We start from the raw sequence: 14,103 nt of genomic DNA on the forward strand, positions 1-14,103 counted from the left end.
TTGTGTCTAAATTGCTGCTTCAGCTTATGATTTGAAACTTGGTTTATCATTCTGATGCCCATACCAATGTCAGCCATAATCTGAATCATGAAGAGTTGAAATCAGGGAGAGACCAGCAGGTTTGCCGCTGTGCGGCCGGTGTTCAAAGGCCACCCCTGCCATTAGTGAATGTGTAAATCTGGGCGATGTGATTGCCGACACTGCCTTCTAGGTTCTCATAGGCAACAGCCTGGAGAACTGTGAGTGATGAACACGTTCATCTTCACAGAGAGCTTAGAGGAGGGCTGCGCTCAGGAACTGCTTGTGAGAGAGGACGGCAGTTGTTGATAAAGGGCCCTTGAGTGACTGCGAGGGAGTGCAAGAGACTGGAGGAGCCTCAGCTTGAAGGTCATTCATGGACTTGGAAGGATGAAAAGGAATGAAAACATGAAGATGGTTTGAAATCTTCAGTACATACAAGGGTTGGGAAGTTGCCTAGAACCCAAAATTAGCCTGAAAATTCACTAGTTGCTGGAAGTGGTGGCACACACCTTAAACCTAGAGGCAGTCCGGATCTACATAACAAGTTTCAGGCCAGCCAGGGCTATTCAGTGAAACGGTGTCTTCAAAGTAAAACTAAACGGCAGAGTAGTCAACGAAGGCTCAGGATGAAAAGATCGCGACTGTCAGGTTCAGGATTTATGCAGTCTCAAGGTCAATAGAAGAGGTGCAGTCCCTTGAGATCCCAGCTTCCCTTCGGGAACAAAAGACACAGCCTATTTGGAACTTTGCTGAATCTCATTTCTCCAATGTTTCCTGCAGGGGCACAGCTGCAGGAGGATTCATTCCCAAAGCATTCATTCCAAAGCACAGTGATTTAAGAGCAGGCCCATGCCCTTTCCAGTGGGGGTGGGGGTGGGTGGAGCATTTTTTTTTTTTTTGAGTTAGTAAGTTGTATTTTCTTCTTGGTTCCACAATGCTGTGGGACTTGGCTTTATACAAGTGCCTGACAGTACCTGGGATATCATCCATGGTTTAAGATGCAGGCTCTGGGGCTGGGGAGATGGCCTAGTGGATGAAGTGCTTGCCACATAGCATGAAGACCTGAGTTTGGATCCCTAGCACCCATGTTAAAAGTTGGGTGCACCAGGTGAGTTCGTGTGGAACATTAGTGTTGAAGGGGCAGAGACAGATAGAGCATGGGGACTCACTGGCCAGCTAACCTAGCCAAAATGATAGGTACAGCGAGAGACTTGGTCTCAAAAAATACAGTGAAGAGCAATAGAGGACACCCAAAGTCATCTGCAGTTGGCTTTCTTTTACTCTTTACTCTTTGGGGGGCCACTACCCAGCTCCCAAATAAATATACATGAAGTCTTATTATTACTTATAGACATCCAGCCTTAGCTTGGCTTATTTCTTGTCAACTTTTCTTAAATTATCCTGTCTACCTTTTGCCTCTAGTCGTTTACCTTTTTCTATTTCTATATGTTTTTTCTTTCCTTCTTATTCATTCTGTGTCTGGCTGGATGGGTAGCCCCTCTTTTTTCAGTTCCCTTTTTGTCTCTTTTTTTCCTATTTATTCTCTCTGACTTCCAGCCCCACCTATCCTTTCTCCTGCTTTGCTATTGGCTGTTCAACTCTTTATTAGAACAATCAAATATTTTAGACAGGCAAAGTAACACAGCTTCGCAAAGTTAAACAAATACAACATAAAAGAATGCAACAACAACAACAAAAAAAGAATGCAGCATATCTTTGCATCATTAAATGTTTGACAGCATAAAAATGTAGCCAATCTTTAAATAATATTCTATAGCAGTTATCCTCTGGTATCCACACACACATGTACAAGATGAATTTGCATACACAACCCACACACACGTGCACACACAGGAAGCAGGCTTTGAAATCTTGCTGAGTGGCTATCACATGAACACTTGATGACTTTATTCTCTCAAAGTGCTTTCTTGTATGATAGAAAAATACCAATCAGATATTTTCTCCTCTCCTGTCAATAAATTGCTTCATGAGGGTTTTTTTTTATTTACCGGTTTTACATACATTAATTTTCCAGAAAGATCTTTTTATATATCTATATAATTTATTCTATTTTTAGTTTTATGACAATTACCTTATCATTGTGTATTTGATTTCAAATATCTGTGATCAGGTGCCTACTAATTCATTGATTTTCCTGATATGCTTGTGACGTCAGAATTTTTTTCAAATCATCTCTGCTCATCCTTGTACCTGCTAGGCAAATGCTCTATCGCTAAACTATAACCTTGGTCCCCAACACTCCCTTTTTGCCAAAGAGGTGTTAGGAAATCAAGTGATAAGAATTGTAGGAAACCTTTTGTGTGTGTGTGTGTGTGTGTGTGTGTGTGTGTGTGTGTATACAGAATCAAGAAGAAATATAGCATCTTTCCCTTCTAAAAACTAATTGTGTGACTATGCAGCCCCCACTGGCCTAAAACTTAATATGTAAACCAGACTAGCCTCCAATTCATGGACATCCATTGTCTGTGCTTCCCCAGTGCTGGGGTTAGAGGTGAGTGTCTCCATGCCCGGTTTTTTCCATTTTGTACATTTGCTTGAGTACAAATGGAAACATGGCTCCATTAAACTCTACATAAGAAGAAGGCAGGGTTGTGTTGCCATGTGCTTCCTGGGGCACTTTGGAAAGGAAGTGCACAGTCACAGTATTGGTATTATCCTCTTGCCCATGTTAGATTTCAAGGCACTAATTCCTGAGAGAAGACTGGAAGCCTCTCAAGTTGAAATATGTCACCAGTCTCAGATAGGGAATCTGCCCAACCTCCTCCTCTACCCTCTGGTTCTCTTGGACTATGGGAAAGGGACTTCTGAGATTCAAGAATAAACTATTTGGTCAGGGTGCAGATTAATTTCTAAGCAAAAATGGAACACCTTTCCTTCTGAACCCTCTGGACAGGGCCACAGCCCCATGCTCATGGCTTTCTCCTCTGGACACGCCTTGAATTCTGTTTTTCAGCTGCTGCCCCTGCATGCTGGAAGGCAGATGACCTCAGCCTGGCACACACAGCAGCCTGTCTCTTGCTTGGCCCGGCTCTTCCTTCCTCCAGGCGGGGTCAGGCCGCAGATGTGTGCTAATGAGAGCTTTTCTTTGTTTACAGGGTTTGGGATGCTCTGACAGACAATTACATCCCTTCACTCTCAGAAGACTGGAGGGACCCAAACATTGAGGCTCTGAATGGCAACAGCTCTGACACGGAGGTACCTCTCTGGGGCCCGCTATTTAGTCAGGATTGGGAGGATATGGAATCCAGATAGAAAACTGCCTGACAACTCAAGGGCCTTCTAAAGCACTAGTTCAGAGTCACTGTTGGGAATACTGGATCGCCAGACTCAATGTCTCTCGACAGCTGTTGAGAAAGATGAAACATAAGACAGGAAGGAGACCCGGTGTGTCTGAGGTCATTGGGATGGCCATGCATAAAAAGAGTAAGAATGGTGTCTTCATTAGGGTTCCTACTGCTGTGAAGAGACACCGTGACCACAGAAACTCTTAGAAAGGAAAACATTTAATACTATTAAGAGGTTTAGTGTCCATTGTCATCGAGGCAGGAAAACGGGCAGATGTTGTGGAGAAGGAGCTGAGAAATCTGCACCTTTTTTTGTTTGTTTGTTTCTTTTTGTTTTTCAAGACAGGGTTTCTCTGTAGCTTTGGAGCCTGTCCTGGAACTTGCTCTGTAGACCAGGCTGGCCTCAAACTCACAGATATCTACCTGCCTCTGCCTCCCAAGTACTGGGATTAAAGGCTTGCACCACAACTACCTGCAGAAATCTACATTTTGATCTGCAGATGGCAGCAAAAGAACTAAAACATTTCCTCCAATGAGGCCACACCTACTTCAGGAAGCCCACACCTCCTAATAGTGCCACTCCCTGTGAACCTTTGGAGGCCATTTTTATTCAGACCTTCCCAACTGGCTACCCATGTCCCCAGGCATTCTGATGGCACACCTGTAATCCCAGCCCTCCGGGGCTGAGGAAGGAGAATTGCCACAAGTTTGAGCAAGGCTACACTAGAAAGTGAGACTCTAGTCCCCACAGATATACAAACAAAACCATTTTTAAGAGTCAGGGTTTAGTTCCATCAGAAACAATGTTTGAGCAAGCGCTGGTGGACCATAACGCCTGCTGGTTAGGGCCAGGGCCCAGATGAACCGACTGCACAGTGGGTAAGAAGCTGTTGTGTTTGTTCCTTTTCAAGTACAGAGGATGACTTAGGGCTTCAATGGAGCTGGAGAGATGGCTCAGTAGTTAGAGTATTTGCTGCTCTGGCGGAAGACCCGAGGTCAGTTCCTAGCACCATGTCAGATGGCTTAACAACTGCCTGTAACTGCAGCTCCAAGGGATCTGATACCCTCCTCGGCCTCTGTAGGCATCCTCATACAAATGGCATTAAATTCGCACACACACACACACACACACACACACACACACACACACACACTTTAAAAGAAGGAAATTGGCATCTTCTTTTGAGTTGATTGTATAGTCTTTCAGAAAATCCAGAGTGCTCCTGGTGACTGACTGTACATATATATACACACATATATACTGACTGTACATACATATACTATATATGTAGTGGTATTTAGTCAGCAGAGCAGAGCATCTCTGACTGATTTATAAACTGGGGTGGTGCACGCCTTTAATCCCAGCACTCCTGAGGCAGAGGCAAGCAGATCTCTGTTCAAGACTAGTCTGGTTTACAAAGCGAGTTCCTATACAGCAAGGGCTACACAGAAAAACCCTGTCTCAGGAGAAAAAAAAGGACATTTATTTCCTATAGTTCTAGAGATTGAAAATCTAAGATCAAGTGGCCGGCAGATTCAGTCTGTGGGGAAGGCTAATTCCTGTTCGTGGGTGGCACTTTCTTGTGAGGTTCACACATCGTAGAAGGGGCAAATGAGGTTCCTTGAATTTATTTTATAAGGGATTAATACCATTCATGAGGGTTCTACCTGCAACTTAAGGTGCTACTGTCCTTGTCACTTTGGAGGTCGGTGTTTCTGAAAACATTGAGTGGTGGTGGGTGGAGAAGACGTCCACAAACACTGAGGTGATAATCCAGGTGAAAAGGCTGCACAATGGTCAGAGGTGTATTTCGCTGGGTGGTGGTGGCGCACACTCTTAATCCCAGCACTTGGTTGGCAAATCTCTGTGAGTTCAAGGCCAGCCTGGTCTACTAGAGCTTCAGAACAGGCTCCAAAACTACAGAGAAACCCTGTCTCAAAACACAAAACAAAACAAAAAGAAAAAGACAACTTTTACCTTTTACCTTGTTTGGCTTCCTAGTTTCAGCCATGAAAAAATTTGACAATTTTGTATTCAGAAAATGTGCTGGCACAGCCCTGGGTGGTGGGGACTCAGCAAATGGTGAATCGTGGTATATCACATCTTCCTGGAAGCTCAAGAATTGGTCCCAAGTAAAAGAGAAGGACGCAGATTTCCCTGACTGGGCACTCTATCTGCAGACTACTGCTCAAAATACAACAACGAAGAGATCAGCATTTGTTGAATGCTTCATAGCCTTCTTAAGTTTTCTAATCATGAGCAATACAGAATACTCGGGACCTCAAGGCTTCATCGGCAGGCGAGACAATGACTTGAGACAATGTTTTACTGCAAGAACACTCACACTGACACTGGAGCTTGGGTCTCAGGTCCTCTCTAAACTCCTGCTGTGCATTTTCTCTTGCAGCACACATCTGTACAATAACTCGTAGTCACCCAAAATAAAAGACGGTCAAAATAATGCAATGAGCCTAGCTATAGAAATCAAATCAGGTCATCGTGATCCAAGAGGCAGATTTTTCTGGGTTATTTAAGTCTGGCATAGGACAAGTGATAAAAGTGGGTGGAAGAAGTCTGCTTTATCTCATCCTTCATTATCACCTGATTTTATTACAGTAGAAGGACTTTAACTGACCTCAGTTTAAATGACTTAACAGGTTGACCAGTACTCCGAATTCCTTCTGTTAGCCTGACCAACCAAACACTCATAGTATATATACACCGCTGGGCAGTCTCAATTTCATGAGCCTTTGTAATCGTCTATTTTGTGGTTATTACCAAGAATCAGTTGTTTGTTTCCCTACCTGTTTATGCTTGTCTTTGTGACTAAAATAAGTAATTGAATTAAATATCATAGACACTGTTCAATCCTGACTACAATAAGAACGATTTGGGCTTTGTTAAAATCAAAGTGACATATTTATACAGTTATAAAAGATCAATCACCCAGTAGTGATGACACACACATTCAATTCCAGCACTTGGGAGGTAGAGCCGGGTGGATCTCTGTGAGTTCAAAACCAGCCTGGTCTACAGAGCTAGTTCTAGGACAGCCAAGGCTACACAGAGAAACCCTGTCATGAAAAGCCATTCAGAAATTTATAAACAAAGCTGCTTTGGACATTGTTATATACATCATTGTAGGAGTATGTGCTTCCATTTCTAGTTAGGAAAGCCTGGGGGTCTGGAAGGCTGAGCCATTCAGCAGATCTATTTTTGAACTTTTAAGGGATTGGCAAACTTGGTTTCCCAGGTTATGACCTGCTATTGTGAACAAATTTTGTGTAATGGTCTGTCCTATTCCTTTAAGAGACAAGTCACGCCCACTCCATCCCCTGTCCAGCCCAGGCAAGCTGATCTTCAGCTTCCAGCCTGAGTCCCTTCTTTTCTGTCTCTCTCCCAAAGAAGCAGCTTCTGTCTCATTCCCTTCTCCCCACTTCTTCCCTTCCTTTTCCACTCTGCCTCTCTTTGCTTTTCTCCTTTCTCCCCTTCTCCCCTCTTTCCCCTTCCCTTCCATAACCCACGAAATAAATACCCACTTTCTCTGCATGGCATGCCTATCCATCTTGGTCTCTCACCCACCATGTGGCTCCCTCCCTGGGACCAGACTGCCTTCATGGCCTGCCGTGGTCTGGGAACTGCTGCCTACTGCTGCCTACTGCTGCCACTCTGGGACCTGCAGCATTTTACTTAAACAAACCATTACATTGGTGCCATCAGACTCAGTAGGCCCTTGTGCTGCTTAGGGACCTGCTGCATGGTCTCATGGTCCACTGCCCACCACTTGGGACCTGCAGCATTTCTGCCTCTGTGCCCCTGCAGGGAAGGGAAGAGAGAAAGTAGTTACCTCTTCAGAGAAAGAGAGAGAACAAGAGAGAGCGAGAGCATGCAGGCTGGAGGAGGCAGGAGATCCACTTACCTTGGTGCAGAATGGGTGGGATGTGGGGGTTGGCAGTGGGCAGGGATTGTCCATTAAAGGGACATGGTACCCAGGTGACAGGCCAGGCCAGCAGATCATAACATTAATTATTTGCATTTTTTTGTATGGCTCTTTTGCTTGCATGTTTGTCTGTACTATACTTGTGTGCCTCTTGCCTGCAGAGGTCAAACGAGGATATCAGGTCCCCTGGAACTAGAGTTACAGATGACTGTTAGATGCTATGTGAGTGCTTGGAATTGAACCTGGGTCCTTTGGAAGTACTAGTACTTTTAAACACTGAGCCAGTTCTCCAGACTTCTTAATTTCTTTTTTCATTTTTCCTTGGCATTCCATTTTGTTCCTTGTAATGGACCTGTATCTATACCTCTCCACTTCGTTCAGTTTTGTTTCCTTGAGACAGGGTCTTACTATGTACCCTGGCTATCCTGGAACTCACTATGTATACCACACTGGCCTTTAATTCACAGAGATCCACCCTCCTGCCTATGCCTCCCAAGATTAAAGGTGACCGCCACCGGCTTTTGTTTTGTTTTATTCGAGAAGGGAGTAGGGGAAGCTCACTAACTAGTCAAGCAGTCTTCACCCTTTAAATTCTCCTGCTCAGCCTCTTAGGTCTCTGGAATTACAGGCCTGTGTAATCATGCTCTTGGTATTTTTATAGAGTGTTTTCTCCAGGGCACACTGTGCATTGTACATTTCAGTTGTCATAGTCTATTTAGAAGAAATATTTTTGCCTCTTCAGATAAAAGAAATTAAACTTGAAAGTTTGTCTATTCCCTCCATTCTTGTGCTATTGTCCTGTGCTTTATTTTGATTTATAGTTACACTCCACAATACAAAATGATTTTTCTGACAGAAGAAAAACAAGATAGCCTGGCGGTGGTGGCACATGCCTTTAATCCCAGCACTTGGGAGGCAGAGGCAGGCTGATCTCTGTGAGTCTGAGACCAGCCTGGTCTACAAGAGCTAGTTCCAGGACAGGCTCCAAAACCACAGAGAAACCCTGTCTTGAAAAACCAAAAAAAAAAAAAAAAAAAAGAGAAAAAAAAAGAAAGAAAAACAAGACAATTTAAAAATTTTCCTTCAGCTGATCATTCTATCACTGCAATCCCAGTCTCAGTTGACAAAGGCAAGAGAAGGCTATGAGCTCAAGGCCAGCCTGGCTAGCATAGTGAGGTCCAGGATTTTTGAGTTTTTTTTAAAAAGATTTATTTATTTATTATGCATACAATATTCTGCCTCGATGTGTGCCGGCATGCCAGAGGAGGGCGCCAGATGTCAGTACAGATGGTTGTGAGCCACCATGTGGTTGCTGGGAATTGAACTCAAGACCTCTGGAAGAGCAGCCAGTGCTCTTAACCTCTGAGCCATCTCTCCAGCCCAGGATTTTTGAGTTTTGAGACCTTATCTCAAAACAGCAACATAACCAACCAATCAAATAAAACTCAAAAGCAAACAAATAAAATTCTTGCTACTTGCAACTTATGGTTTTCTTATACTTTATAGTGGATCCTAGTTTTCTTCATTTCTTTCCAGTCCAAAGCCTTGCACTGCCTGTATCCAGTGCCTGGAAACAATTGCCTCATATTTTGTCCAGATGTTGCTCTGGCCCAAGGGGTGGACCTGATGCTGCTTGCTCTGAAAGCCTTGAAGAGGCATGATCTTCTGTCTTCATTTTTCTGGATGCATGCATAGTATCTGTTTATCTATCACAGGAGGGAGAAATGTTTGGGCCAGACTCTTTTGGAGCCCAGTCTAGTTTTGAACTCCTGACCTGCCAGGCTCCAAAATGCTGAGTTAGAGGCATGAGCCACCATCCTTGGTCATTTTCTGGGATCCTTGTATAGAAGCATTGTATTTCTCATGGTAACCCTTGTAACTCTACACTCCAACTTTCTATCTATATATTTTACCCATCAAAGAATTTTTCTCAATGCATAACCTCACTAGAAAATCGGAATTTTATTATTGTCTTAGTTATGGCTCCATTGCGGCGAAAAGACACAGTGACCAAAGTATCTTATAGAAGAAAGCATTTAATTGTGGGCTTGCTTACAATTTCAGAGTATTAAACCTGGTGGTGGTGGCGCATGCCTTTAATCCCAGCACCTGGGAGGCAGAGGCAGGTGGATCTCTGAGAGTTCAAGGCCAACCTGGCCTACAGAGCTAATTCAGGGACAGCTAGGGCTATTACACAGAGAAACCCTGTCTCAGAAAATAAAAACAAATCTGTGAAAAACAGTTTCAGAGTATTAGTCTGTGATCATCATGGTGGGACCACAGCAACATGCAGGCAGGCACTGGAGCAACATGTAAAATGTTACATCTTGATCCGAAGGCAGCAGGTAGAGAGAGTGAGACATGGACTTTGGAAACATACAAAGTCCACCCCATGGCGCACCTTCTCCAATAACTCCTTCCTTAACAGTCCACCAACTGAGAACCAAACATTCAGATATGAGCCTATGGGGGCCATTCTCATTCAAACCACCACAATTATCATACTTTCAATAACCTGGAGCTCCTAGGTTCCTAATGAGATCTTATAAACAATCACATTGCTTTCTGCTCTCTGGCTGAGGGCATTCTCCATAACTTCTTGGCAGGGATATCTTCTTTTCTATGTGTTTGTCTTGTTTTTGTTACTGTGGTTAAAATACTCCTACAAACACAGCTTGAGAGAAAGGGATCGCTTTGGTTTAGTTTCAGAGGAGGCACAGCAGTTGTCACGTTGGGGAGGGCGTGGCAGCAGAAGCAGGAGGCAGGCCCATTGCATTGCATTGGCAGACTGACAGAAGAGGAGGGGAGGAGAGAGAGAGAGAGAGAGAGAGAGAGAGAGAGAGAGAGAGGAGAACCTTAAGTGAGGTAGGCTATAAAATCTAAAACCTCAAAGATTTTCCAGTGACATCCTTCCTCCAGCAAGGCTATACCTCCTAAACCTTCCCAAATACCATCACCAGCTGGGGACCAAGTAAGTAAACACATATGCTTCCTGGGCAATAGTTTACATATAAACTGCAATAATGTTGTTTTTGTTTCTGTGAGTCAGGTTCTTGCTGTATGCCTAGGCTGGCTTGGAACTCGCTGTGTAATTTAGGTTGTCTTCAAACTCATGGAGATCTTCTTTTTTTTTTAAATTTATTTATTTATTAAAGATTTCTGCCTCCTCCCTGCCACCGCCTCCCATTTCCCTCCCCCTCCCCCGATAAAGTCCCCCTCCCTCATCAGCTCGAAGGACCACCCACCTCCATCCAGGTCTAGTAAGGTGAGCATCCAAACTGCCTAGGCTCCCACAAAGCCAGTACGTGCAGTAGGATCAAAAACCCTTTGCCATTGTTCTTGAATTCTCAGTAGTCCTCATTGTCTGCTATGTTCAGCAAGTCCAGTTTTATCCCATGCTTTTTCAGACCCAGGCCAGCTGGCCTTAGTGGGTGTGGCGGTTTCTTAGGAAATTCGGGATCAACCTACCCCTGGACCCAGCAAGACCACTCTTGGGAATATACCCAAGAGAGGCCCTATCATACAACAAAAGTATATGCTCAACTCTGTTCATAGCAGCATTGTTTGTAATAGCCAGAACCTGGAAACAACCTAGATGCCCTTCAATGGAAGAATGGATGAAGAAAGTATGGAATATATACATATTAGAGTACTACTCAGCAGTAAAAAACAAGGACTTCTTGAATTTTGCATACAAATGGATGGAAATAGAAAACACTATCCTGAGTGAGGTAAGCCAGACCCAAAAAGAGGAACATGGGATATACTCATGGAGATCTTCTTGCCTCAGCCTCCTGAGTGCTGGGATCACAGATATGGGCTACCTAGAGCTGGCTTGATTTTTTTTTTTTTTTAAATTTAAGTTCATCAGAAAGCTGAGCTCTTTCTGTGGGGTTAGAGCTTGTGTCTGTTAGGCCACACTGTTGAGTGATCAAAGGATCTATCATTTTCCTTGGAGATCCTGAGAGCTGGCATGTATCTGTATTACATTGTCTTCTAATTAGAAACCCCTCCAGTGCCTGGCATGAGAACAGTGTTCCTCAGATGCCCCTTAGGAAAGGAGGCTGGAGTCTAATGAGTCTGCAGACTAGCTCCCTCTGATTTTGTAAGACTCCCCTACCCCAGGCTCTGTCAAGTTGTCCCGTGTGTCTGAGACAGGAACCTTGCTGCTTCAACTTCACCAGTGAAACCATCAGCTCTCCCTAGGGTGACAGGATTGTAGCAGCCTTTCTCCATGGCTGCTAGAAGAGACCTGTGGTCCAGCTACCCCCAAGGAAACATCCCAACATTTTTTTCTTTTATTTTACTTATTTATTTATTTATTTTGAGACAAGGTTTCTCTGTAGCTTTGGAGCCCCCTCCTGGAACTAGCTCTTGTAGACCAGGCTGGTCTCAAACTCATAGAGTTTAATTCCAAATGTTGGGATTAAGGTGTGCGTCGCCACCACCCGGTGCACCCCTGCTCTTTAATCTCACTTATTCCTCATCTTTTTAACCTCATTCACACTGCCAATCTGAGGGATCCAGCGCCCAAGCTTTCCAACACCTTCACTTTCCAACATCTTTAGTGTGAATGCATTTACCTTTGAAGGTCTGCTTGGAGAGGGTGTGGCTCTCCGGCCCCTGGGCCTGAAGCTCCTTCCCAGCAAGCACCTTTTTCATTGCTGACTTCCTTTAACTCATTTTGCTCCTGTGGAATGGTCTTATTTTAAATCCATTTGCTCTCGTTTTATTAGAACCTGGGGAGGAAGCAGAGGTAACTGTGCGTGCAATGTTCGGTGTGCCTTCCTTCTACTGCAAATAAATGGAAATCGGAGGTGATTTAAATAATTGTAGCATGTGGTAACTTCAGGAAAGACTATGTGGGGTTTCACTTAGAGGTCCATTGTAGCTTAGCTGTACATAGACGATGCTTGGTGAATAACTGTGCACTTGGATTTTAGGTCAAAATTATATCCTTGAATTGTACATGTAGATGCTATTATTTGATAATTATCTACTCTGTTTGGGTTTTTAAATGAATCATTCTATTCTGTTCCTGCCTATGACATAAAAAGATCATCTTTTGACCCCTGTAACCTTCACTTCATAGTAGATAGTGATTGACACTAAGACAAGAGGAGACAGAGATCCAGGACAGGAAGATCCATCTTTCCAATTAATCTCCAGGCAACGAGGAGGCTATGTTATGTGGAGGCGGTGCTGAGTCTGGGCCCTGACTGCACTACCCTGTCCTCTCTTTGTCATTTGTTCACTAATTCTTTCAATAAGTGTTTGTTGACCAAATACCATGGAGCATCTTGCTGTGCGAATACAGAGCCCTTGACTTAGCCCACACAGATGGTTCCTGGTTGTTCACAAGCACAAAAGGGACATAGTACCCTTCCTTGGGGCTGAGCACACACTGTTGGGTTCCTTTTATTCTTCCTACTTTTTTGACTGGAGGTAAAAAAAAAATGCATCTTTGTTTTCTTAATGTTATTGCAGCAGCCACACACATTTGAATCAGTGGAGGAAGGGGTGAGAAATGTGTAAAGGGGCTCAATATGAAGTAGAAATTATCTTTTTCTAGGAACAGGATAAATTGGGATGCCTTAGCAAAAGGCCCTGGCTTATAATTGCTGTTGGGCACAGGGACTCAGCAGACTCCTAAGCCTTCTGTGGACTGCTACACAGCAAGTGTTAGAGGCTCTGCATGAGTTTCCAACTTTTATTTCATGGTGGCAATCCTGATGCACATCTTCTCCTCAAAGCAAGATGATAAAAAAAGCTTGCTATGGTCAGCTCCCATTCTGGATCTATGTCTCCTTAATTCTAGGAAGAAAGACTTTGGGTGGATACTTTTTTCCTTACGAGATCCTCATTCGCTTTGACAGCAGTGGAAAGGGCTGTCAGGTTTGGTCCACAAATAAATGGATGCCACGTGACAAGCTTGTGGATCATTTGGGGGAGGTACCTTTCTCATGCCACACAAGTGGCCAAGGAAGTGACTCTGATGTCTGTTCACATAATCGTAGGAGCATCCTTACACCGTAGTATCCAGTGCTGTTGTTTTTTGTTTTTTTCTTTTGTTTTGTTTCTCGAGACAGGATTTCTCTGTGGCTTTGGAGCCTGTCCTGGAACTAGCTCTGTAGACCAGGCTGGTCTTGAACTCACGGAGATCCGCCTGCCTCTGCCTCCGGAGTGCTGGGATTAAAGGTGTGCGCCACCCTTCCTTTCTTGTTTGGTTAAGCCTTTTGCTCAAAATACTACCTCAGTTTGGGAGGAAAGTGGAGTCTGTAAACAGCCAGCGTGATGGGAAAAGGTTTGTCCAGAAGTGACAGAAACTGTCTGAGCAAAGCAGAGTCAGGAAGCGTTTTGTGTGTGTATGTGCGCACATGTGCGTGTGTGTGTGGGGGGGGGGGGGGAGGATGCACAAACTTGGTGAAACCAGGTTGAGGAGAGGCAGCATGGAGAGTTAGAACACAAACCAGACAGAAGATGGAGACCTGAAACTGGGCGGATATGCTGAAGCCTGTGACTGAGCAAAGGTAGCGGGAGGCGGGAGGAGCCGGGCTCTCTTGGGGTGCATTGTGTGTGCTGAGCCTTTTGGTTTATTTTTTTTTCCCTCATGCCTGATTTTGGAGAAAGAAAACAAGGAACCCTTATAGTACTCACAGCAGTGACATTGCACATGATGACTTTCCTAAGGCTGTCATTGGCTTTCAGATCTTTGTCTTATCCTAATAATTTATTCCCAGACCTGAGAGGGCAACAGGAAAGAGCACTCGAGGAGTGCCTCACCCGGGCCACAGCTGGGGCTCATTAACAGATGTCTAGCCATTAGCCTTCCTTCC

At 44.2% G+C, this 14,103-nt stretch overlaps 1 protein-coding gene across 2 annotated transcripts in view; it reads left to right on the plus strand.

The window, feature by feature from the left end:
• Fez1 (fasciculation and elongation protein zeta 1) overlaps positions 1–14,103 on the plus strand; it is a 56,706-nt gene that overhangs the window by 20,144 nt on the left and 22,459 nt on the right. For both annotated transcript variants that reach the window (XM_041657812.1, XM_041657813.1), the window contains one exon: positions 3,138–3,237. In XM_041657812.1, the coding sequence (XP_041513746.1) occupies positions 3,138–3,237 (100 nt within the window). The remainder of the gene's footprint in view (positions 1–3,137; positions 3,238–14,103) is intronic.

The sequence above is a fragment of the Microtus oregoni genome, unplaced genomic scaffold, assembly GCF_018167655.1.
Source record: "Microtus oregoni isolate MIOR12 unplaced genomic scaffold, Mior012 000008F_ref0000371, whole genome shotgun sequence".
NCBI lineage: Eukaryota > Metazoa > Chordata > Mammalia > Rodentia > Cricetidae > Microtus > Microtus oregoni.